Below are 27,283 nucleotides of genomic sequence, written 5' to 3' on the forward strand. Positions count from 1 at the left end.
TTTGGCAGTGTGGTAAAACCCAGAGACCCCTTCTCATATTAATGCTTTTTAAATAAATACAAAAAATAAAATATCTAGGGCTACAATGGAATGCAATTATACTGAAATACAGTAGAAGAGGAAGAAAAGGAAACCTCTGTCAAAGTCACAAACCTCAGATTAAGAATCCTTGCTCTGAGAGGGGTGAACATTTATTGAGATTTGAAGATGCACTAGGGAATTCAAATCCCAGTGCCACAGATTGGGTGTAACTTCTCCTAATTCATCAGAAATTCAGGAATCAGCTTGAGCCAAAGATCTTAAAATACCTAATGTTCAGAAAACAGAGAGTGTTTCAAACAAATCATGCAAGTAGAAAGAACAAGATCGTCCTTATACAGTCATACATAATGAATGTGATTACTCCTCTTCATGACTGCCTATCTCATTTAAAAAAAAAAGGATAGGAATCAACTTGTAAATGGTGAAACAAACAATAATAAATAAATATTCTTATGCCACAAAGAAAAAGATGAATATAAAGGATCAGGGAAACACGGGAATATTATGTGAACTGATACAGTAAACAGAACCAGGGAAACAATAAACACAAAGGCTACAAACAATGTAAATTTTAAGAACAAGAAAATAAAAGTAAACATAGTTATCAAGCTTGGACCTAGAAAAGAGCTGAAATTATGCAGTTCCCTCCCTTTCCTGGAGATGTGGGGAAACTATGTGTTTTGAACATTGCACATGCTCTCAGATCATTATATTATATGTGTTGATTTTTTTTTCTCTTTAAGTCTTTGATACAAAGGAAGATTCACTGGAAATGGGAGAGAGACAGGGATATATTCAGAAATGAAAAATAAAATTGACAAAATTTTTAAAAGTTAATGGAAGTAGGGCAAATAAGAATAATTGGCATTTAATAATCTACTGCCTCTCTGGTAGTCAGAAAAAGAACTGTATCATCTTCAAGAAGATCTGTGAGGGAAAAAAAAAAAGAAGTAACTTCTTTTTTCCTAAAAGGAAGCTAAGATTTATCAACAAAGGTCCACTTGGGAAAGAGCCAAAGCTATTTTAGGGGGATCAACCAAACCATGGTGGGAGCCACTACTGCAGAGCAGATTAGCTATGGCTCAGATCCAGTAAGATCCTTTGGGTCCAATATTCTTCCCATTCTATCTGTGATTCTATAAAGCTAGGTAGCTTCACATCTGCTCAACCTCCCTCAAATTAGTTCAAGTAAAGAAAGTATACAGTGAGAGCAAGAGGGTAAGAATACATTCACACATAAAAATCTGGTAGAGTCGTGGGAAGTTTTTTGTCCTCATGTCTCAGAAAACAAGAAAAGGAATATGTGCTCTAGTCACAGGGAAATCCAAATCAAGAAATGTTTCCTGTTGTTTATTACACTCAGTCCTGTTTACAGTTAGCCATACCAGCCCAAAGACAAGGATTTTCCCAGTCTGGAATCACAAAAACTAATCCCATTGGCCAAAAGATACTATTTCAATTTTCTTCAAGTTTCTTTTTCCATTCCATGCCAAAATCCTGTATCACTCTCCTTAATTTATAAGTAGGAAAAAAAATGGTTCTAAAGAATTATTTGGACTATAAAAATTAGTCCAGAATTAAGCATGGAAGTAAATAGAATAATATATTCTTCATATATGCAAATTCATATGTCATGAATACATTTAACCTTCTTCTTAACTACTTGGCCCAGGCACTAAGGGTAAGTCCTTATATTGATCAAACAATTCCTTCTTTCCCCTATTTTCTTCTATGCTGGTTTGTTTGAAGATGTTGATTGAAATCAACTCTTAGATCACAGGCTTAATCTAAGCTAGTAAGACTTGAATTTGGTCCTAAAAGTTCTCAGTCCATCAGGAAAAGATGAACTGAATTTATCTCCAGACAAACTACAGAAGTGATACAAGTCCAAGGACTAAAAGAAATCATACTGGAAATGTGAATAAACAGGAAATTTGAAAAATGCAATGCACAACATTTTTCTAAGTTACTTCTGGTCAACAGAAGCAGCATCTCCAAGAAACTAGAAGTGAACTTTAAAGAGGCCTTTATTTGCCACTGAGAGTTGGGGGAGAGAGGTGTCCTTCAGATTTTTTTTTTAAGCAATCAGGGTTAAGTAACTTACTCGAGGTTACATGGCCAGTTATTTCTGGGTGTGGTGCTGAGTATCTGAGCCCAGATTTGATCCAGGTCATCCCAACACTGGAGCCAGTGCTCTTACTCGCTGAGCCACCTGGCCACCCCTAAGCAATTGGGGTTAAGTAACTTGCTCAAGGTTACACGGCCAGGTGTTTCTGGGTGGGTGCTAAGTGTCTGAGCCCGGGATTCCATCTCCAGGTCTTCTCAACACTGGAGCCGGTGCTCTTACTTGCTGTGCTACCTGGCCACCCCTCAGATTTTTTTTTAAACACCTATCAATGTTCTGTAAAACCCAACAGAGCAAACATAATATTGATTCTATTTCCTTCCTCCAGTAATTTACAATAAGACCAGAGAAAGACTGATTTCAAATTTCCTTAGAAGTATTTTTCTAAACACATTTCACCTTGGAAAAGAGAGAGAAGTGCTCGAAAGAAGAAGGTCCAAAGGCACAAAAAACATTATTGGTATTTCAAAAAAGACTCTAAACTCCTTCAGAAGAGGGACTGCTTTTGTTTTTTGTCCTTCTTTGTCCCAACACTTAGTGCAATGTCTGGCACATAATAGATATTTAATAAATGCTTGATGACTTGAAAAAAAAAACTGAGTCAGCATTCAGTTTCTAGCAGCAAAGACAACCCTCAAAACTGATTTAAGTCTCAGGTCAGGCAGGTGCTACTCCAAGAATATCACTTTCAAAAACACCATTTTAAACCACACGTAAGGGGAATATTTAGGACATATGTACGCTATTAAAACTCTACCTTAGGGGCGGCCAAGTAGCACAACAAGTAAGAGCACCGGCTCCAGTGTTGAGAAGACCTGGAGATCGAATCCTGGGCTCAGACACTTAGCACCCACCCAGAAACACCTGGCCGTGTAACCTTGAGCAAGTTACTTAACCCTGATTGCTCAAAAATTAAAAAAAAAAAAAACTCTACCTTAAATTTCTCTCCCTTCCAGAACATGCATGAGTTTTTCTTGTAATGGAAAATTATAACAACTTTACTGACTGATTCATACCTTCAGTGGGAGAGGAAGATCCATGTAATAAAATGTTAAATATGATCAATTAATAGGTTCTTTACCCCCCAACATACACTCTGCTTCCTTCTATCTATCTCCAGAAAACTTTTCCTCTCCAAAACAATCCATTCTCAATTTCTCATATACTCAGTAATGCATCATAGTTTGGGCAGGAGAGTCCAATTCCATGTTGGAACCAACCCTGTTTCAAAGACAAACGCTATTATTTTTTCATTTCAGCTATATGCAGTTGCTTTCAGTCTTGCCCCTGGAAAAAAATCAAGAGGGCAACTACCACCACAAAGACTATAACCACATTGAGATTTATTCCCCAACTAACAGCTGTACAAGTCTGTGTAATAGAGAACCTGCCTACACACAGGATGTTCCTTTACTGAATTCCCCTGGCACTAAAATGAAAGCCAAAGGAATCCATGAAATGATCTTTTAAAGCCAACATTCCACCAAATTACTCAACTTCTTTCTTTCAAATATTCTTAAGTCCTAGCCTAGCATCCAAAACCTTACTGACAGGGAACATTCAACAGCTAATTCTGCTGATAGTAAGATGAATGTTGTAGGTAGGCACAGGAAGACAAGAATCTCTGTGATGCAGACCTAAGTAGTCATGTCCTCTCACATACTATTAGAAACATCTAGAGCAAGAGTTCTTGACCTAGAATCTATGAGCTTATTTTTAAATATATTTTGATCACTGTACTTCAATATAACTTATTTCCTTTATGTTCCCATGTATTTTCTTTGATGCATTTAAAAACACTACTCTAATAAGAGATCCAAAGACTTCATCAGACTGCCAAAGGGGACAAATTCACAAAAAAGATTAAGAACTCTTGCACTGTTCAACTTTAAGCTCTCTATCCTTTCACAATTCGATCTGCAAAGAAGAGTAGAAGCAAACTTGTCACCTATAAAACTGAAAGTTATTATTGTCCTCAAATGTTTACTAATTTTAGTAAATTTAGTTATTAAATTTAGTCCCCCTCCCACTCTTTTCTTTAGAAAGACTGATTTTCCTATGGAAATCTTCAGCTCCAGCAGCTTCCTCATAAATTGTTCTCATGGTTACATTTAGTTTAGTAGGGCTTCACCTTTCAGGCTAAGGACAAACCATTCTTCTGTGGCTCATCCAGATGGATGATGGATTAGGAGTTAGCAACTTCTTAGAACAGAAGCAGAAACATATGAGAGGAAAACTGATGCTGATGAGTCCACCTGACTCAGTACTTAGAGGACATATCAGGTTACAATAGGCCAGCCTAAAATCAAGATGCATTGTGGTCACTTTAAAATAAAGTGTTTTCCTCTGATTGTGGCCCATTTTTCTATATTGACACATTTCTGTTTCTCTCTGGAATCTACTATGAACTATGTGTCTTTTTTTTTTTTACAAAGTAGACAATCAAGTGATAGTTGTTGATTTAATTTGGACTCAATATTGGAGAGCTCAACATGTTTGCCCTATGGTCTCCAATATGTCAAAATTTCTGAATAAAAATTAAGTTTAGGAGATAATTCCAAGTTTTGTATTAATTCATCCAAGTAACAAAAAGTTTATAGGTCAAAATATTCCATGGCTGTTATATCTGCTTGTGATTGAGTGACATATCTGCCATAGCAGTCCTGAATATATTTAGGTCAGTGTGACAGTACACCTGTCAACAAAGATAAATCACCAATGCTAGTTTTTGTTTTGAATCAAAATACAACACCTCTTCTTTATAGAAGCATTTCTGAAGTAGCAAATAAGTGATAAAAACTAAATTTGGTATAGACAATCACCTAATTTCTTGTTACATTTTTTTTTCAACAATCTCTTCTGCTAAGAGAAAACAAGGAAAAATACATACCACTTTACAAATGTCAAGTCATCTCACCCTTCACTCATGCCTACTGTTGCTGCCTAGGAGCAGCTGGCTGAAAAATATATCAAGTTTTAGGGGGCAATCAATGCTTAGGGCTAAGGCTCTCCTTCAGTATTCAAGCAGTTCAGTAAGAATACATAAATGCCTAATTTTGCTACATTCTATTTAGTTTCAGAAACTTGCTTCTTTGGTTACCTCACTTTTTTTTAAACTATTAAAGCCTGGATGCTGTTTCAGATAAAGGTAATGTAGAGCCTGTTTCTAATCACTTCAGACACAGTGGGCAACATGAACAGCAAGCAATTTGCCTAGTGTCATTGGGTAAAAACAGAACTAAGGCTTTTGTGTTATTTCCCATGGTGATGACTAATCTGTTACTAGAGGAGAAGCTCCTCCATGATCATATTTCAGGCTGTCACATGACAGCTGGCTGAGAACCCCCTGGGTCTTGGGCAGTCAAAGTCCACAAAGGTCATGGAACAGGTTGAAATTTTTCAAAGGGGGGTGGAGGAGAGGGGGCCAAGCAAATGGAAGCCCATAAGGAAAACTAAAATTATCAAGCAGAGATTTAAAAGCATAAGTCAACTGAAAGATTATTAGAAATAATCAGGGGGTGACTAGGTGGCACAGTGCTTGCTTGACAGAATGTGGCACAATAAAGGTGACCTTATTTTCATCTTGTACAACCTTAAACAAAAAGCATAATTTTTAAAAAACAGAAAAAAAAAAGAGGTTTGTTACTGATCGGGCAGCTTACTGGAAGTCAGCAGAAAACATAGGGAATTAATGACAATCATTACTATCATTTACAGTTCCAAGGACACTGAATTCAGAAAGTACCCTACCTTCCACTAAAATGGTGACAGCTTAGACTGATTTAGACTGATTCAATTAAGATTTCTCTTAATTGAAAAAAAAAACATGGAAAGAAAAAAAAGGTAAAGAGTGGAGTCAGCTGAAGAGACCAGAAAGGTCAGGAATTGAAATTGAGACAACCCAGCAGAAGATCACTTCAGACAATTCCAAACTGATAAACATATAGCTCAAATACCTAAGAGAAGGAATACATAGGTGATGAGTTGGCTTACTACTGAGGGCATCTAAAACCTAAGATCCATATCATATGAGAAAAAAAAATCTCAAGACATGGCAAAAACACAGAAGGGATGAATAAAGACAGGAGTCTACAAGTGTCAGAAAAGCCATTCTAGACTTTTTCAAAACTCCACAGGAGAAGCCAAGATTTATCATAAAGAAAAATAAAGGTGCTTTCCACTTACAGGACATTACAGGATTACAGGATACAGTAGCAATAATTTGCTGAAGTTAAAATTTTAAAACCTGTAACTGGCCCTGAAGCCTTGTAATTTGGAGAACTGAGGTTAAAATCCAGCTTCTGACACTCACTGGCTATGTGACCCTAGGCAATCAATTAACCTATAATATCCCAAGCCCTCTTTAAAACAGAGGTTCTTAACTTCTTTGTATATCATGGACCCTTTTGACAATCTGGTGAAGTCTAATGTTTTAAAAACGCACATAATAAAATATGTATATTATGGAAATCACACTAAGGTATAGCTATCAAAATATTTTTTTAAAACAAATTCACACACCCAAGGTTAAGAACCCCTGCTCCTATAATAAGGTGCAGAGCAGGTGTCAATATACTTTGGTAAAGGAAGTTTCTTACCAGGTGCTCCTGCTATAGTAAAACCACAGTCCAAAAAAATAAATAAATTATTAGCCCTAGCTCCAATTTAACCATGAATTTGCCCATGGGCATGGAACACATTAACCTATAAGCCCAGAATCAAACCGTATTGACAGAGACTAAACAGTCATCATGAGAACAATGCCAAGATTTCAATGAAGTATTTTATTTACAAGCTATACTTGAGATTAGTGAAATATTAAATCATCATTCCTTAATCTGCCTAGTCAACAGCTTTTTGCTGATCTAGAAGCTTGGTCAGAAAACACAGCTGAAAAGTAATACATTCCCTTTTTTAGTCCTGAATTCACATGAAACAAAGGTTAGTTAGTGCCATGTGTCTTGCTGAACTTCCCAGAAGTTGGACATAATTTCCTTTGAAGAGATGTTAGCTTTAGCCAACACTCAACCTACTTTTTAAGTTAGTGATTGGAAACTGGCCTTCTAGCCTCAATTGCAAGTGATCATAAGGAGTATAAAGACATATAAAAGCTCTCATGTAACCCCAATGACAAGGAGGCATGTTTTACATGCTAATTTAGGATGATTCTTATGTATAAATGCAATGATAACTAGTTGTTTAAATACAATGATAACTAGTTATTAATCACCAACCTGCAAAGGAACGACGTTTTAAATTCAGCTCGTTTGTCACTCGAACTTCAGTACAGAGTTTCAACATCAGTAACATAGTAAAGATCATAACAATGCTTTGCCACAGAAGAGGAGATTCAAAATGCCTTCCAAACCTAGGGAGATAGAGAAAATACATCAGAAGGCATCAAGTCAGAATCAATCCTTTCTCCCATTTTACCCTCCACTATTTCCAAGCTTTTTCATTAACAACAGTGCACATGACAGCCACCACCACTAGGGACGAATAGGCTTTGATAAAAATGCTTATTTGCCTTTTAACCCTTTTCATGTCATGGACCCTTCTGAGAGTCTGGGGAAAATCCATGTCCTCAGAATAGTATTTGTAATTTGCCTACATTTATAACTGAAGGAATGCTAAATGTCAGTTAGAAGTTAATGAAAAGAAAGATGCAGTTTTTCCCCATCTAAGTTCACAAACGCCCCTCCTTCCCCACCTCCCAGAATCCTATCTCCCTCTCTTTTTTGAGTGCCTGTGAACCACAGGTTAAGAAGCTCTACCTAAGAATGATATGTTACATTTACCTTCAAAGTGAACTTACATGGAACTTCAGTTTAATGCTGGGAAAAGTCCTCATATCACATCTGATCCAACCACACCCTTTTACATAAGAGGGAAGAGCAGCAGAGGTTACAAGGTTAAATAACTTGCCCCAGGTCACAGGACTAGTAGCACAACCAGGATTTCAGCTCAGTTCCTCTAACTCCAGAACTAGTTCTCATGCCAGAGCAGGTAACAGTTCTGAGCCTGGTGTCTATAAGACTAGGTTAAAATAATTTCTTTTACTATTACTAGCCATGTGACCATAGGCAAATCACTTAATCTCTCTAGGCCTCAATTTGATCATGTGTAAAATAGAGATAATAATACCCCTAGTATTTATCTAACAGTGTTTCTGCAAGGCTCAAAAAAATTAAGTGCTTTGCAAACTTTAAAATGGTATATAAATACCAGCTACTGTTATTATTAAATGCCTTATATTCCTTCATATCTGTTTCCACTTAATTAAGAGAGAAAGGAAAAAATCCTACTCACTTCACTAGATCCATGAAGACTTACATATGAAGTGTAGAAGTGAGTATATAAAGCTCTTCACAACCTGGCCACTTTCTATCTTTCCAGTATTCTTACATATGATTCTCCTGGCCTCTTTGCTACTTTTTGAATGCAATGTTTTCTATCTTTCCTTCTCCTTGCCATTGCCCTGGCCATCCTCCATTCCTGGATCCTCTCTCTCTGAGAATCCCAAGTTAGCTTCAAGACTCAGCTTAAATGCCATCTCTGGAAGAAGTCTTTCCTAGCTCCCCCAGCTGTCAGGGCCTTCCTGCTACTTCCACCTTGTTTGAATGTATTTTATATGTACCTTTATGTATACATGTTGCCTCCTCCATAAAAATAAGCTCCCTGAGGGTAGGGACTGTTTTTGCTTTTTGTCTTTCTGTCTCCAGTGCTAGAACATAATAAACATTTAGTAAATGCTTGCTGAATAACTGATAGCTAGTTTTGTACTGTCCACAATCCAGTCTCAGGCATGACTTATGACACACACTAAACTCTTTGATGCAGTGTTGTTGTTATTACTGTGGTGGTTTTGTTCAGTGTCCAACTCTTCATGACCCCCATAGACCCTTACTATCCATGAGGTTTTCTTGGTAAAGACACTGGAGTAGTTTGCCATTTCTTTCTCCAGTGGATTAAGGCAAACAGGTTAAGTGACTTGCCCCAGGTTCACACAGTAGTGTCTGAGATCACATTTGAACTCAGGTCTTCCAGACTCCAGGTCCAGAAATCTATACTCTACTTACTTTGCTTTAAAAAGTCATGAAATTTCTGAACTGGAAAGGATTTTAGAAATCATCTAGTCCAATTCTTCCATAAGACAACAGAGCTTCTGAAATATAAGATGACTTGTCCAAGGTCATACAGTAAATGGCAGTTAGCACTTGGACACTAATTCTCCTGCTTGAGTCATCTGCCCTTCCACGACTTCTATTCTCTTCAAGATCCCCTTTTATCTAACAGAAAGGGAAGCAACTGGAAGCAACTCAAAATAGCTAAGTCTCTTCTGACCAACAAGGCCAAGCATCCCAAACTCCTGTAGTCTTTGTTTCCTATGAATTACACACACAGGAAAACCACTTTATGAACATCTGCCTCCAGCTTGAACAACACAAATAATAGGTAAGGCTGCCAAGCAATGGCAGCTGTTTAGAACTCTATAAAGCACAAGCGGAAAGAGCAAGATAAAGTGACTATCACCCAAACATACATTCATTTAAAATTTATCAAGTTCCTACACTGCACAGAAAACTGCATTTGGCACTAGGGGAGATGCAAAGCTTGGATAAAGAGAGTCCCTTCAGGGAGCTTCTCATCTCATAAAAGAATGACCCAAACACAGATAGCCATAATACATAGCTGGAAAGAAATACAATTAGAGAGGTACAAAGTATTACATGAATCAAAAAGTTATCCCTGCTCACCTTGGGCATTCTACTATCAAAACAACACCTACCTGTAAACCCCATGAGAGCAGAGCCCATCTTACCTTAATGTGGTATCCCCTTCCACCTTAGCACTAATACAGTGCCCTGAACATGAAGTCACCAATAAATGTTTGCTACTGAATTAAATAACATTTATCAAATTTCAGAACTCCCTCTATCAGTACAGTTAGCTGTCTTTCCTGCAACATGCACTCTTAGAGAACTGCCACAAAGACAGGTTAAGACAGATTGGACTTGAATTCTGACTCTGAGGTCAGTTACTGTCCACTAACCAGGCTCCCTCTCTTGTAACTGAATTAAGAAATCTAGATAGCCCACCTGATTCAAGGACAACTTTTGCCATCCTTACAGTACAGTTCAAGTGTACCTCTCTAAATTAATTCAGCCTACTCCAATATTTCTCTCCTCTGAAGTTCATAGAATTATTGAGTTGAAGAGAACTCAGAGGCTATTTACAATTCAGTTTTTATTTGAAAGTCTCCTAAAGGAGGTAAACTCACTACCTTATGGGACAGCACATTCCACTTTAAGATAACTTGATTTGTGAGACCTTTTTTCCTTTACATCAAATCAAAATTTTCTTCTTCACAACTTCCAAACAAGACCCCTAGATTTATTTTCTGATGCTAAACAAAACAAATCTAACCCCTAAGATGGTTATCTTGTATGCCCCAACTAAATCTTCTCACCTCCAAGCCAAATATCTCCAACATCTACAACCACCACTCATATGGCATGATATCAAGGCCTTTCACTATCCTGGTGCTTTTCAACACTCTCCAGCTTTTTCATATCCCTCCCCAAATTGTAGTGCCCAGAAGTAAACACAAAATTTTAGACTGGTCTGACCTAAACAGAGTACAGAAAGACTAACACCTCTTGATACTTAGAAGGTATGCATCTCAATGCAACTCAAGGTGGCATTTTTGGTTGTCATCACACATACAACACTGCTGACACACTAAGTCTGAACACTAAGATTTTCAGACCTTTTTCAGACCAACTGCTGCCTAATTATGCCTTCTTCATTTTGTACTTGTGAAGCCCCTTTCTTGAACCTCACTTTAAGCCTTTAAATTCATCCCAAATAAATTTCATCTACTTAGGTTCCCTTGTATTTATAATCATTAATACATTCAGTGCTTATTTGTTCTCTAATAGAATCTAAATTTTGTCTTTGTATCCCTCTTACCTAATACAAAATAAGTGCTTGAACTGAAATAATTTGTATCATGAGGCAGTATTATCTTTCCCCAACTAGACATAACCCGGCCCCTTCGTAACTTTGCAGTCCTCTCATATGTACTCTTTAATCCAACGACTTTGTCCTCCTAGCTGTTCCTCAACTCTGACAATACACGTGGTAGTTTCCTTCAAGTCTCAGCTAGTACTGCCTTGAGCAAAAAGTTTTTCCAAGTCCTCCTTAATCTTAGTGCCTTCCCTCTGAGATTATTTTCAATTTACTCTACATATATCTTATTTCTACATAGCTGCTTGCATACTGACTCTCTCATTGTGAGCTCCATTAGAGCAGGGACTGGTTTTTTTGGCCTTCTTTACATCCTCAGTACTAAGCACAGTGCCTGACACAGAGGAAGTAGTTAAGGCTTTGTTAAGTGTGGACTGACTTAATAAAAATATGATCAATACATGCTATCCTCAATGCCTAGTGATTTATCTGCCTCCTTAAAAACTGGGAATATATATTAAGCCAAAAGTAAATGCTATCACTGGGCTATGGAATTCCAATCAGTTAGAATTTAAGAGGAACAGAATTTCAAAGCTGGAAAAAGAACTAAGAGATTATTTAGTCTCACTAATTTACTTTATTGTTGGGGAAATTCAAGTTCAGTAAAGTAAAATGCAGTTTTACTTTTAAAAGTAAAGTAAAAAGTTGTAGAAAAGTAAAAAGTAAAGTTGTAAAAACAAAATCAAAACTTCAAATTCCTGATTCTCAGTGTAGTTTCTATTACATCATGTTGTCTACCTAGAAAAAATATTTTTCTAGGTAAAAAATACTCTTCACTAAAGTGGAGCTATGACCATATCAAAAAGATTTCCACTATAAAGTTGTTAAAGTAACATAAATAATAAAATAAAACTAACAAAAGTAAGAGCTTTCCAAAAAGTAGAGAAAAAGAAAAAGTTTAGAAAGTCACTCTAAAATGCACTTAGATGCTTACAAATAATATAATCACGTGTTAAAGAGACCTGTGATTTCAGCAGCTTGGAGGGTGGGGGAAGGGGAATGACACTTCCTCTCCAGTTTAGCCTTACCTAGAACCCTGAGAAGTTAAGAAACTTGCCCAGGGTCATACAGCCAATATGTGTGAAAGAGTTAAACACAGGTATTACCGGTTTCTAGGATTCTATCCACTACAACACTCACATGACAAAAAAGTAATAAATCAATCTTTGGGCAAGTCATAAAACTCTATGAGCTTCAAGTTTCCTCATCTGTAATAGGGAATTAAAAATGAATTCTAAAGTCTCTTCGAACACTTAACAAAGAAATATGATACAATGATAAGATGAAAGAAAAGCTTAGATTAATATAGCTGTTACAAAGCATTTGAATACATTATTTCTATCTGACCTTCACAGAATATTGTAAGGTAGTTCAAACATTACAACTGTTTTAAGAGATTCAGTTAAGTTGCTTGTCCATAATTTTTCTGCTATAAAAGAGAAGAGATAGGACTCAATAGCACATCTTCTAACTTGAAATCTAATGATTTTTTCATGATACTACACTGCCATCATAACAATTAGAAACCATGTAATAATAATATATTATATTAATAATTAGTATTAATTATTTATTTTATTAATTTTGTTATTATTTTATTATTTATTTATTATTGGTGTATTATTATTAATAATACAATAAATTAATAACATATAATAATATATATAAATCTCTTAAAATTTTCAAAGACATGCCAAGTGTCCAAACATTGGGATGAGGAGGACATCATGCTTGCAGAAACTTTCTTCTTTGTCTTTTCTTTACCTCATCTAAAAGGATCACATTTATCTATAGAACTCAAAATTAGTAGAATAATTCCAGCTCCACTTTGAAAGATAGTTAGAACTAGTAAGTCCAGAGTATCTAATTAGGAGGCAAGCATTCTCCAATAGATAAATAATCAAAGCATAAATAGGGAATTTTCAAAGGAAGACATTCAAGCTATCAAAAACCATATGAAAAGTGTTTCAAATGACCAATAATTTAAAATTTTTTTAAAAATTTAAAAGTTAAAAAAAATAAAAATTTTAAATGACCAATAATTAAACAAATGACAATTATAGCAACTCTGAGATCCTACCTCAGATCCATAAGATTAGCAAAGATGACAAAAAAGAAAAATGACAAATGGTGGAGCTATGTTTTGGGGGAAAAGGGAAGCCACACAAATGCACTGTTGGTGGATTTGTGAATTGGTCCAGTCATTCTATAAAGCAATTTGGAATTATGCCCCAAAAGTTACTAAAATGTATTTTCATTTTGATCTAACTACCACAATAAGAGAATCCAAAAAGATGAAAGTGGAAAAAGACCCAAAAATATTGATAGTAACTCTTTTGTGTTATGGCAAAGAACTAAAAACTAAAGGGTTAATGGGGAATGGCTGAGCAAATTATGACATGTGAACATAATGAAATATTACTGCATCACAAATGATTTCGGAGATATCTAGGAAGACATATGTGAATTGATGAGTAGTGAAGAGAGCAGAACCAAAAGAATACCTAGTAACTCTGATTGATGAAATAACCAGCTATGATTCCAGAGAACTGATGATGAAGCATGCAATCTATCTTCCTGTCAGAGATTCAGAATGCAAAATAAATAGATTTTGAGACATGACCAATGTGGAAATTTGTTTTGACTATGCATATTTAGTATACTGTTTTTTACTTTTCTCCCCCTGGCCCCCAATTGGAAGAAGGAATAGAAAAGATAGGGTCTCTCTCAAAAAATGAGAAAAGGAGAAAGGCTAGAAAGAATAAAAAATAAACATGACAGCTTTGAAATTACATGCTGAGTTATATACCTAAAAAGAAAAGCAAACTCTACAAAACAGATTCACAACTACAGATGTGATCCTCCTCTGTTCCACAACATTTATGGAAATGTTCGTCTTATTTGTTAAGGTCAGAATTTTTTTTAATTCACAAAAAGGGCTTCTCTGCCTCATCTATAAAACAAACCTTATACCACACCAGTCCTTTCTACCTCCTCAAATTGCATCATAACAGACTTACCCATGAACTTGTGGCATTCACGCCTCACCAAAAAAAAAGTAAGCTCCTTGAGGTATATTTTGCTTTTTTCTTTCTATTCCCAGAGCCCCTATATAGGTAAGGTGCTTAATAAACATTTGTTGATTATACACAGTAACAGCCACATTGTTTGATGACTAAGACAGACTTAGCTATTCTCAGCAATGCAAAGATCTAAGACAACTCCAAATGGTTCAGGATGGAAAACGCTATCCATATCCTGAGAAAGAACTTTGGAGTCTGAATACAGGTGGAAGCATACTATTTAATCTCCTTTTCTTTTGTTGTTTTGTTTTGTTTCTTCTTTCTCATGGTTCCTCCCATTAGTTCTAATTCTTCTTTACATCATGACTACTGTGAAAACATGTTTAATATAAATGTATAAGTAGGTTCTATATTAGATTGCACACCATCTTGGAGAGGGGAAAGAAAATGGAGGGGGAGAAAATGTAAAACTCAAAATCTTATGAAAGGGAATGATGAACACTAAAAATTTATTTTTTAAAAGAGAAAAAATAAGTAGGTAAAAGGGTAAAAAGTAGCATTAAATATGTATTTTACTTTCATTAATATCTTTATGTTTTTTACATCACAGTAATACCTCTTACTCCCACACCTTCTAAACCTTCCCTGGTTACCAGGTAAAAGTGTAAAGCAAAACCAGCCAATTCCAAAAAACTTAAACATTTGTTGAACTGAATTATCCTACCTATCCAACAGGTAGGATAAAGTCCACAAAAGAACTGCTTCCCCTAAAACACATTACACAAAAAGTATTAGTAGAGCAGACAGCTAAAACAAGATGTAAAATATGCTAAAAGTCACACAATCCCAAATTCCTTTTTTTTTTACTTAACTCTCATAACTTTTTTTTGGAGGGGGGAAGGCTGGGCAATTGGGGTTAAGTGACTTGCCCAAGGTCACAGGGTTATTAAGCATTAAGTGTCTGAGGCAGGATTTGAACTCAGGTCCTTCTGATTCCAGGGCCTGTGCTCTATTCACTGTGCCACCTAGCCACTCCAGTCCCAAATTCTTTAAGATTTAGGTTAATATTTAATTAAAAGCCTACAGAACTTTTTAAAAAGTGAATTCTGTGAATCTTTCCATTAAGAAGCAACTTTAAGAGGGGCGGCCAGGTAGCTCAGCAAGTAAGAGCACCGGCCCCAGTGTCAGGATGACCTGGGGATCGAATCCAGGCTCAGATACTTAGCACCACACCCAGAAATAACTGGCCGTGTAACCTTAAGTAAGTTACTTAGCCCCAATTGCTTTAAAAAAAAAAAATAAAAAATAAAAAAAAGAAGCAACTTTAAAAGCACTCATAATCAAGTCAATTTTGGTTTAAGATTTCTGAGCAAAGGAAGGAGTGACTGGTCAAAAGAAACTACTTCCTCAAAATTCACATCATAATAGAGCAATGGAAACACACACCCCAACCCCCAGAACCTCTCAAAGCATAGGCGAAGGATATCAAAAGAAATGGAGCTTAGAACAAGAATAATCAAAAAGAGCAAAAGTTCTCAACACGATTTTCTTTAAAAAAGAAAAATGTCAGAAGGAAAATTAAATTCACAATCAAGGAGCGGAGGGGGGTGGGGCGTCGATGAGAGTATCTTAACCTGATGCTGCAAGATGATCAAACATATATTAAGCACTTTCTGTGCCTGATACTAACAGGAAAATCCCTATCCTTAAGTAGCTCACATTCCATCTGAGTATATATAAGGCAAACACAAGGTAATTTGAGGTGGGGAAGGCATGAAAATCAGAAAAGGGCTCAACTAGAAGTGTCTGGCACTAGAGATGCTAAGAGGTGAAGGAAGGAGGAAGTGAACTCCAGGCATCAGGGGCAGCTTGTGAAAAAGCACACTGACAGGTAATACAATTTTGCACACAGGAGAACCACCGAATAAAGAAGCCTGAAAAGGTTACAGTCAGACTGTGAAGGACTTTAAATGCCAAACAGAGGAATATGTATTTCAGCCTAGAGGCAACAGGGAGCCAGTGGAACTCTTCAAGCATGGGGGCAGGGAGACTGGCAACATCAAACATGTGCTTTAGCAATACGACTTTACTGAATTTGCCAGCATCCTCAATTTCACCAACCTAAAAATGTTTGCCAACATTCTCAATCTGACTAACCTGAATCCTACCCACACAGAACCCTGAAAATCTGTGAGTCTAAAGTTGTCACATAACTTCTACAACTGCCAAGGGAGGATTAGCATTATAAATCAGATTCCCTTGTCCCTTCTCCCTCCCAGCAAGCCCAGGCAGAAATCATTTCACTTTGAGGAAGGGAACTATGTAGTGTTGTATCCACACCAACAGTATAAACAAACAGCACTTCAGGAAAATAAACGGTCACTGACAGTCTTCTGAAAAATGGCAAAGAGAAAAACCCACTGTCAAAGTAAATAAAAGCTAAATCAGTAGATTTTCAGGAGGATGGTCCAAAGCTACTGAGACATAGCCTTTGAAGCAAAGGACATTAGGGAATGTTTCACTGGCAAGCTGTAAGAAAACATCTGCCTATTTAATGGAGATAGAATTTTGAGTCCTGAAGCCGTTTTCTAAGATTACACATGGCCCTAGCCAGGAGAACCAAATAAAGTCTCCAGTTCCCTTTCAAATTCATTTCACTTGATATCTAACTAAGCCTTACTCTCTACCATATGTCCCAGTGGCTGGCCAGTTTTCTACAGCTGAGAGGCAAATCTTCAGAAAAGGGAAAATGTTAAGCTAAAGGAAAAACAAACAGGGGAGCATCCAAAAAAAAAAAGTTTAAAAAAATAAAGGTAAAAACTTTGAGGTTAACAAAACACTGGAAATCAAGTGAGCACCTGGGAAATGATTATACAAATTATGGTATGTGAAGTAGTGGAATATTATTATGAGAAGAAAAGACAAGTAGTCAGAGAAACTTGGCATGATTTGTTAGACCTCATACAGAGCAAAGTAGTCACGAACAAGAAATAATATACAAGATTACTGATAACATAAAGGGGGGGGAAACCACTAAAAAATTAGAATTTAGAGCAATGAAATCTCTAGTTGTGACACCAGAGAATTGAACCACATCCCATTCTCATTCCCTCTCTGATGAGAAATAAGGGACGATGGTATCAAAGTATGACATACACTGTCAGACATAGTTAATGAGTCAGCCTATTTAGTTTAGTTTTGCCTTTTTTTTAAATAAGGGAAAGATCAGTAAGAGAAGGATATCATTAAATGACAATGTTTTTTAAAAATCTAAACTATTTTTAAAAGAAAGTTTATAAATATTTTAGATAGGATTAAGAACAGTGAAAATAAAGCTAAGAGCTCAACGTTAAAAATACAATTAACATAATTAATTAAAAACAAAAAAAAAAACATCCAGAACCACATGATCCACAAATACATATAAAGATTCTGATAAAGTACAGCCTTGATTTATTCTAAAAAAAAAAATCTCTAGAAAGCAAAGGCACAAGATCTAATAAAAAATGAAGGTGATTGTACTGACTTTATTCAAATCACCTTAGCACTAATTACCATAGTCATTGCTGAACCTAGTTAAAAGAGTGGTCTGACTAAGGAGCTCTGTAGGAAGCTGGGCAACTCAGTATGTAGGAATAAAAGGTGGCGTGAGTCAAAGAATGGATTCTTACTAACATTCACATGGTACCAGTTGACTATTGCCAACAAATTACCTCAATATTCATTCATCAAGATTTACTAGCACTGCAGAAAACCAAAAGCTCATTTGAGGCAGGTATACAGACTCTTCAGGCCTATACTTCCTCCCTTCCTCTCAGTTATGCCAAGGAAAGCAAAACTCTCAAAACTACAAGAGAAAGAGTTGTATACCAAATGAAAAATGATATCCTACAATTAAGAAGGGTTGAGGAAAAAGACTAAATGAAGGAATAAGAATGGGCTTAATGACAGAAGAGATCCTGGGGGAAAACAAGTTGAGTCAGTTTTGAAGTTGAACAACTCACAGAAGAAAAAAGAAAGCATTATAGGTAACGGAAAAGTTATACTGTAGTTCTTAATCTGGGGTCTATGACCTTTAAAAAAAAAGTTTTATGTGAAAATGCTTTTAAATAATGCTATACAAATGCAAGGTGGTATGGTATTATGTTAAGATGTATTATATTTTTGTAACAAATCTACCGTCCTCACTACCATATTTATTTGCATAGGTTCCCTTATTCCTTTCCTAGCAAAAATGTTTTTTACTCTATAGAGAGGGTTAACAATCAAGGTAGCATAAATTCTAATCCTAGTCTTGCCACTTACTAGCCCTTACCTGTCAAATAAATTAAAATTTTAAATTTTAAAAAAGTGTATTTCAATGTAATTCTACATAATCCTATGTATTTTACTTAATGCATTAAGAGACACTATTCTGAGAAGGGGGTTCATGGGTTTCAGCAGACTTCTAAGATCCAAAATTAAAAAATAAAAGTTAAGAACACTGTTATAAATGTAAAGTGAGGAGTGATCCATTTCCAGGGTTTCTGGTCCCAATCCTGCTACAAACTGGCTTAAAAGGTTTTGGGTAAATCATTTGACCTCTTTGCAAAAACAAACAACAAACAGAAAACACTTAAAATAATAATATTAAATAGTTCTCTAATTTCAGAAAATAGTAATCATGTAGGGAAATGACCTAAGATTAACTTGTTGATTAACAGAAACAAAAGATCAATGGGGCTAGAAACACTGGATTGGTAGAACTGAGAGTTTAGTACCAGTTCTATTGCTAACTAGTTGTGATACCTTGAAGAAATCATATGACCTCTCAGTCCTCCGTTTCTTCAAATGTAAAATGAAGAGGCTGAGGTAGAATGACAAAAATTTAATTAAGACTGAGAATGTTTAAGCTAGAAAAGACTTTAATCAAGGTTGGACAGTGTAAAGTTCTTGATCAGGAAAGGAACACGATCAATAAAAATTATGCTCAAGCTATTCTATAAGAGATTGACAAATAGTATCCAGCACCTACTCCCTCTTAACTAGAAGAGTTCATTTCTAGCTAACTTGAATATACATGATTTTAAGCCATTCTGAACAAAGGAGCACTCCTATTTTTAACTTGTGAAGAAGCTCAAAGAGAAGTTCTGAACATGAATGTTTTTTGAAATGATTCCCATTCTAGCCAGACACACACACAATTTATAGTAGCACTCTTTATAATAGCAAAGAACTGAAAAGAAAATGGATGTATATCCTTCAGAATGGTGAACACTCAATGGTACATGAATGGAAAGGGGTATTACTAAAACATCATAAATTATGAATATGAAGAATTCAGAGAATGTTGAGAATACTTGTATGAATACAGAGTGAAGTTAGCAAAACTAGTAGAATTATATTTATATATACATATGCATATATATGCACATATATGTAAATAATGACCACAGTAATGTAAAGGAAAATGCTCCAGACTTTGTCTGACAGTGAAGCATGCTGAGGCACTGAAAAAGCAGATTATGATTCATTACAATCTTCTATTTACTATCCAAGAATAGCTTCTTAATTTAGAACTCCAATACAATCTTACTCATGACACAAATTCCAGCTGACTTCAGGTCTATCTTGACACAGATTGTACCCCAACAAAATAAAACAAAAAAGTCAAAAAGAGGTAACATACAGGGTGAGCCTATAAAGCAGGTATTGGCTTTCTTCCCTAAATCTGTAGAATTATAGAGATTCTACTGTTAACGTCAGCTGACATTTACTAGCTATGTGAGCCTGGACAAATCCAAGCTACTCCAGTTTCCTCAACTCTAAAACACAAATAATAGTACCTGCCTCCCAGGGTTGTATTAAAGAATATAAGATTTGTAAAGAGTCTTTAGCACAGTGCCGGTACACAGTAGGCCCTCAACAAATGCTTGTTTCCTCCCTTCCCTTCCCTTCCCCCTGACTGGGAGACTAAAAACCTGATAGGATATGCTCTTGAAAGAGCTATGGAAGCAGTAGGCATAAAAGCACCAACTAGTTTTGGTATTCAGTGGATCTATAATTTAAACCTGTATGGCAAGAATGGATCCAAATAAAATTAATATTTCTCTACTGCTATTTAATGAATTGTAGCATGACCACAACACACTCAGTAGGCCCAAAAGCCTTCTAAGTGATACACCTGAGTCACCAAAATAATGCTACAAATCCAAGTCTCAGAGGACTTATGAACCCATTACCCCTTTAATATCAGAACCAAGTACTAAGCAGCAGGATGTTGCAATCCAAGGATAAAGCTCATTAATCCTTGCATTTAAGAGGGCTTTAATGGTTGATGTTAAATTTAGATTGTGGTAGACAGCCTCAATTCTTTACAGGTGGCTCTTCCTACCTCCACTTCCAACCTTTTACACACCCCACCCCCTTTCTATCCTTTTTCACTTTTTCTTAGCTCTCTCAAGTCCCCAAGGCTTTACTTAGTTGCCCTTCAGGTTTTAGAATTACAAATTTAGAACTTTGCTATAGGCAGGTAAAAGGGAATACCTGGATTGTGTGCTATAAGCAATTCTGGAAATGCTTGGGACAAATAAAAATAAGTTTCATCTAACCATTTTTTTTAAGTCACAGGATTATATGGTGTCAGTTACCAGAATTAGTTACAAAAACCTTCAGAGATCCCACTTTCATTGGTTCTACCAATATATTAGGATAGTCTTTTTTTTAGAAACTCTTAGTGATTGTGTTTTTATTACAACTTTTGTAGGCTCAACCTCTAGCATGGCAGATGTAAAATAAATGTATTTAGATTGCAAACAAATTTTAAAGTAAGCCCCCACTTTAGAAGCATTCAGGTGTCCTTTAAATAACAGAAGCATTTATTAAGTGCCTACTAGACAAAACAGTCAACATTAAATTTCTTCTAGAAAACAATGCTGGGTAAATTTCCAAGATGCTAAACCACTAAGCAGTCTCCCCAACAGCACTCAATTGTGTCTACTCCCTCTCCCTGATCTCCCAAAATTTCAGTTATCCCTTTCGGAATATTCTAATACTGATCCAAGTTGCATACAGGGAATGTACCTGCCAATAACTGATAATCCCCATAGTGTATTCCCCTTTATTCCTCCCAAAATGATGACAATCTTTCAGTTTACTTTGTGACTTAGAAAGAATTAAGACTAAGGGAGCCATGATACGAGTCTTGTAGACCTAGAAAAATGCCACACCATGGACACCCTAAGAATCTGGCTGGAGATAATAAAAAAAAACACAGAAATGTTGGTAATTTTAAAGATTCCTGCATATAACCAATATTCTTAGACAAAGCTGCCTATGTGGATCTTAAGGGTTTTACTACCACATTGAACACAAAATGAGTCATTCTTGGAATGGCTCTTGAAAATATTACATTAAAGGCAGATTATCCATATGAATTCAATAGCTCTAAAAGGGTCCTTAAAGTTCACTTAACCCTACTGTCAATGAGGAACTAATACATGGCCAGGGAAATAACTCATCTACCCAAAGTCTCACAGAGATTTGAACCCAGGTCTTATGGTTTCCACATCCTCGTTCAACTATAAAAAGTTGCATCTTGCCAAAAAATATATTTTTAAAATAGAAAAGGTTATTTACTTTTGGCTATTTCAAAGCTCTTTTTAAAATACCCACAATTAGAGTGGCTAGGTGGCACAGTGAATAGAGCACCAACCCTGGAGTCAGGAGGAACTGAGTTCAAATATGGCCTCAGGCACTTAACACTTACTAGAAATGTGACCTTGGGCAGGTCACTTAACCCCAATTTCCCTGCCTTCCCCCTCCAAAATAAAAGCAAAAAAAAAAAAAAATACCCACAATCTAGTTAAAACTGACATGTTGGTCAGTCTTCATGAAGTAATTCTGTTTTAGACAAGTCATAAATATTTCAGAGTCTTATTATAATCCAGTTTATAGATTACTAAAGTGCTTTCCTTGTTTAAATTTAAAATTTATTTACTAGACACAAAGACTGATTGTTCAGATGAATAAAGTTTACAACTTAAATTTGGGAATAGTCACTGTTGGCTGGTCTTTCATTCTATCCTTTCTTTCTGTTTCCCCCTACAGTTAAACCACTTTTTATTCCAACTCCCATCAACATACTCAGAGTAAATAACATTATCAGAAACAATTACATTTTAGATCCCTGCTTCCTTTCAACATTAACCTTAATTGGAAACCACTTCAGAAGGGGGAAGTCAATGTCACAGTGTTCTCTGGTCACAGTCAAAATAAAGCAAAAAAGGAAGGGAAGAAATCTCTAAAATGTAGTTTTTACTTATGTTGCACGAAAACAAGCACCAGTGCTGAGTTACCATCATCAGGGCAGCCAAACAAAAAAAAAAAACCTGTCATGACTTCCATAAAAATGTACTCAAAGGAAACACCAATAGGCAAACCCAGAAGGTTCAACTTCCCCATCAAATTAATGGAACAAGGACAGTGATTTTTCAGGGGCTACTGGCATTCTTTTAAAATCTCTCCTGAAGGGGCAGCTAGGTGGCTCAGTGAATAGAGCACTTGCCCTGGAGTCAGGAGGACCTGAGTTCAAATCCAGCCTCAGACACTTAACAAAAAAAGTAGCCATGTGACCTTGGGCAAGTCACTTAACTCCAACTGCCCTCTAAAAAGCAAAAAAAAATCTCTCCTGAAACAGACTTACTCAGAAGACAGGAACTGAAAACTAGCCCTCCCTTTTAAGTAAAGGCACACAAAACAAGCAAAGGCTTCATAATTTGACCTCAGAATATTCCCACCACTTATTTTTATCTGGTTTTCCCCTAGATTTTCTTGTTGTTCAATCATGTCCAACTCTTCATGACCCCATGGACCACATTATGCCAATACAGTCTAGGGGGTTTTCTTGGCAAAGATACTGGTTTTCCATTTCTTTTTCCAGTGGAGTAAGACAAAGAGTGCTTAAGTAATTTGTCCAGTGTCAGACAGCTAGTGTGTGAGGCCAGTTTGAACTTAGGAAGATGAGGCTTCAGGTCCTTCACTCTATCCAATGAACCAAATGATTGCCCATATCTCTAAATGTTTTCATTTAGTTTTTGTTTCATGAAAGAGATACATCACCTTTGGCCAATCTATTTATCCCTCTGGGCCTTAGTTTTCTCATCTACAAATTAAGACAATTAGACCAGATGAACTCCAAAGCTCCTTCTAGTTCTCTACAATCTTATGAGAATCATTTCAAACTCTTTCAAGTTACCTTCACTAACTGAAGGTTCCATATTTTTGGAATAATCCAGGACAGATAATCCAAAACTCATCATTATTTGGACTCGAGATGCATTTTTTTTCCTTTTTGCAGCAGCAGCAGCAAATTTACCCACCCAGTTCTCTATGCCTTTCTCCAGTAATATTCAAGTTTATATCCTTGAACAGAAACTAACTGAAATAAAAGAACTCAGACCCAAAGGATATGAGTGGCTAGTTTGGGATCAGATAATTTTAGACACAGGAAGGGCTTGACTACAGATCAAAATAGCTTTAAAGCACAATTCACTAGTCATAGACATTGTGGAGGGAGCCAAAAGAGAGCTTAAAGCAAATAAAAGGGAAGTTGATCCATTTTCTACACCCTTTCATAATATTCCCATTCAAACAGGACAATGAGAGGGAAGAACCCAGTTTTACACAAACAAGCTATGAAAAAGACCTAGACTTACCAAAACAGGATCCGTAAAATATTAGCTACTAATAACACTAGACACACATAAGTGGAAAACCCCTCAGCATTCTGAGTTCTTTTGATGTCTCTGTACTGAGGTATATATGGCACAACACCTCCAAACACCATGGCCCCAGAGGCACCCCATGACACTATTTGGTGTAAAGGGATGAAGAGCCACTCCAGACCATCTGCCTCCATCCTGAAGATCATGGGTGGCCTTGAAGCACCCAAGTTACCGTCCAGGAGATCCCAAGACCCCTTCCCTTATTGCTGAGGCCAGGGTACTCCAGAAGTTGCTCAGTTATTTCCCAACAGCTGGAGTCATCCTGCTGTAATAATCCTCCACCAACGGAACCCTACCAGAGAAAACAGGAGGGAAAAATAAATAAATAACTCTGAGAGGAGTTCCATATGGACCCAACTCCAACCCTCCTTCCCAACACACACGTACAAAACATATAAAGACACATACACACAGATCCTTATTCCATAATAAAAGTTAAGTTTCACCCTTGTGTTCAGATCCGTTTTTTCACAAAGAAGGTCCCCTGCCTCTCTTTCCACAACACACCTATCAAGGTACCTTTTGCCCTCACCTCTCCCCACACTTTCAACAGGCCAGAATCAAAGCGCTCCACCCCAGGCTCTCAGACTCAGATGGGAGGAGGTTCGGGCCACACACTCCGCTGTCCTCAGACATTAGAGAGAGCAAGAAACAACCGACTTAGCTGGGGGGGGAGCGGGGGGAGGGTGTTGGGCCATACACCTGTCTGCTGTCTGTGCACAGCCGGGAGAAGTGCAAAGCCATCCAGGTGAGCTGCATGCAGCAAGCAGCAGCCACACCTCGTCCTGGAGAATGAATGAACTGAGGGAGGGGGCAGGCGGCGACCTCTCGGGACCAGAGAGGGTTTAAAGACCCAACCAGGGCGCCTCTGACCTCATTAGTGGTGAGAAGCGAGCCACCCGATCACCCCGGGAAGGTACCTGATCCCGGCCTGGCCAAGGAGCGCAGGAACCGAGAGGAGGTGGGCCAACCGCCCCCACACACTCCCCCCCGGCCGAAGCCAAGGCCCCCAGTGGGGGCCGAGGGAGCACGGAAGGGGGTCAGTTGCTACAAAAGCCCACCTCCACCCAACTCCCCCCGGGCCCCGGCAGCAGCTGCTGTAGCAGCTCTCCCCAAGAACCTCCCGCTGGGGGTGGGGGGGGGGGAGTGAGAGACAAAGCAAGGGAAAGCGGGGGAGGGAAAAAACTTTGTTGAGGGAGGGGGCTGAAGGCAGACACGCGCGCGCGCACGGGAGCCCCGCCGTGGGCCAGCTGAGGGGGGCACTGCAGGCACCCATCCGGAGGGAGGCACCCGGCAGCAGCGGCTGCGGCTGCAGTACTTCAGTCCTTCCTTCCTCCTCCTTCCCCTCCAGCCCGCCACCTTCCACGGCTCGGGGTCCCAGGGCCGCCACCGCCCCTCAGCCCGGAGCCCGCAGAACACGTTCCACCTTCCTCACCTCACAGCCCCTTCCTCGCCTCCGCTAACCGGGAGCCGGGATGCCCTTGCCCCGGCCCCGGCCCCAGCCCGAGCCCGCGGCTCCGTCTCTGCCAGCGGCTCTCACCGCAGCTGCCGCACCGCCGCCCCCCCCCCCCCCCCCCCCCCCCCCCCGCCCCCGCCCCGCCCGGCCCCGCGGCCCCGCCCAGCCTCGCGAGCCTCCCCCACCCTCCTTCCCCACCCCCCGCCACCTCCCCACCTACCTCGGCCGCTGCCCCGCGATTGGTGACACGAGCCAGCAACATCGCTCAGGGAGGACTTGAGCCCAGCTCCCGCGGCGTCACAAGAACCCGAAACTCCGCCCACGTTCGAGCGAGGAAGGAAAAGCCCCCGAGTGTCTGCGCGCTGGGTCCTAGAGAGCTCTGCGTGGCCGGGGCGGGGGCAAGGAGAAGGGAAGCGTGCGCGGCCGGCGGGGTGGAGGGGAAGGCGGCTGGGGACAGCCCGCCCTCGACTGCTGCGCAGGTTGAGCTAGAGCCCCCTTCTCCCCAGGTGAGTGTTTTGTGCCTTTGGGCCGGGTGGTTAAGTCAGGACGGGAGAACCACCTTCTCCCGTGATGCCCCGAGTGGGAGGTGAGGTTGGCCAGAAACCACCGCTTGTAACAGGGGTGACTGTGAAGTGGCAGCGGAACATCCTGGAGCTGGAAAGTAGCCGAGAGGTAACTGCCACGAAGCCAAAAGGCGCCGGATCCCGAGAGCTCGCGCTGAAGGAGCATTTAACACTTGACGAAGTAGTTTTTCCTCCCAACACTTTCCTCAACCCCCCCACCTCCACCCCAAAATGAAGGTCCTCTATTATCCAGTACTTAGCACAGTGCCTGGCACAGTGTTATTAATATTAATAAATGTTTATTGAATTCACTTTTACAGATAAGGACGTTAATAAGTGACTTGCTTAAGACCACACATTCATTCCATTCAACAAACTTGTGCTAAGCCCGTACTTAATGAGAGCAGGAGATATAAAAATTTAAGTAAAACGGTATTCAAGTGGTCATGGAACATACATAATAGCTAGAATTTAGTGTTGTAAGGTTTGCAGGGCCCTTTACATGTGCTATCTGATATATCCCTCTGGGCCTTAGTTGTCTCATCTACAAAATAAGAGTTATTGAGTTATTATTCTAGTTCTCACAGTGTGATTCTTAGGAGAATAATTTCACACTCAAGTTTCCTCACAACAATTCTGGGAGGTAGGCGTTATTATTTATTATCTCTGTCTCACACGAGGAAACTGAGGCTTAGAGAGGTATAAAGTGCCTTGCCCAGAGTGACCAGGCTAATATCTAAGGAGGATAATCTCATTATCCTACAATGTGGAATCAGCCTTGGTACTCAAATCTCATCAGTACTCTGTCCCTCTGATTAGACCCTCTCCCTGGAGGACAGAACAATGAACTCCAAAACCTCCATTCAAGGAGGGGGCCCAGCATAATACTCTTCCCATTTCTCATCATCTACATTGCTTTGGGACTTTTTGGACTTCATCATACCAGGGGCAGGTAATGTATCTTCAAAGGATATTAAGTTTTCAAAAGAGCTATGAAGTAATTCACAACAACATGAAAAAAAATGTTCCAAACCATTAATAGGAATGCAAATCAAAACAACCCTGAGATTTCAGCTCACACCCTGAAGATTGGCAAAAATGACCAAAGATGGCAATAGCCCATGTTGGATGATAGACAGGAAAAGAAAGATAGGGACACCAATACATTTTGGTGGAACTGTGAAATGGTTAAACCATTTTAGGAAGCCATTTAGAATTATGAAAATAAAGTGACAAAAATGGCCATACCCTTTGAACCAGAGACTCCTTTACCAGCTTCA

General features: G+C 38.4%; 1 protein-coding gene across 5 annotated transcripts in view; it reads right to left on the minus strand.

The window, feature by feature from the left end:
- The window catches only part of SLC66A2 (solute carrier family 66 member 2), a 182,128-nt gene extending 156,361 nt beyond the window's left edge, over positions 1-25,767 (minus strand). The window contains exons 1-3 of one of the 5 annotated variants that reach the window (XM_069095017.1): positions 25,661-25,767; positions 23,916-24,276; positions 7,402-7,535 (exon numbers count right to left, since the gene is read on the minus strand). In XM_069095017.1, the coding sequence (XP_068951118.1) occupies positions 7,402-7,535; positions 23,916-24,130 (349 nt within the window). In that variant the 5' untranslated portion in view covers positions 24,131-24,276; positions 25,661-25,767. Of the gene's footprint in view, positions 1-7,401; positions 7,536-23,915; positions 24,277-25,419; positions 25,591-25,660 lie in introns of those variants that run through there. The other 4 variants (XM_069095016.1, XM_069095018.1, XM_069095019.1 and 1 more) reach the window with 4 other exon arrangements.
- Positions 25,768-27,283: the final 1,516 nt, after the last annotated feature.

Source organism: Petaurus breviceps, unplaced genomic scaffold (genome assembly GCF_028583685.1).
Source record: "Petaurus breviceps papuanus isolate PSGF00001 unplaced genomic scaffold, PetGlider_PUasm1.0 224, whole genome shotgun sequence".
Classification (NCBI taxonomy): Eukaryota; Metazoa; Chordata; class Mammalia; order Diprotodontia; family Petauridae; genus Petaurus; species Petaurus breviceps.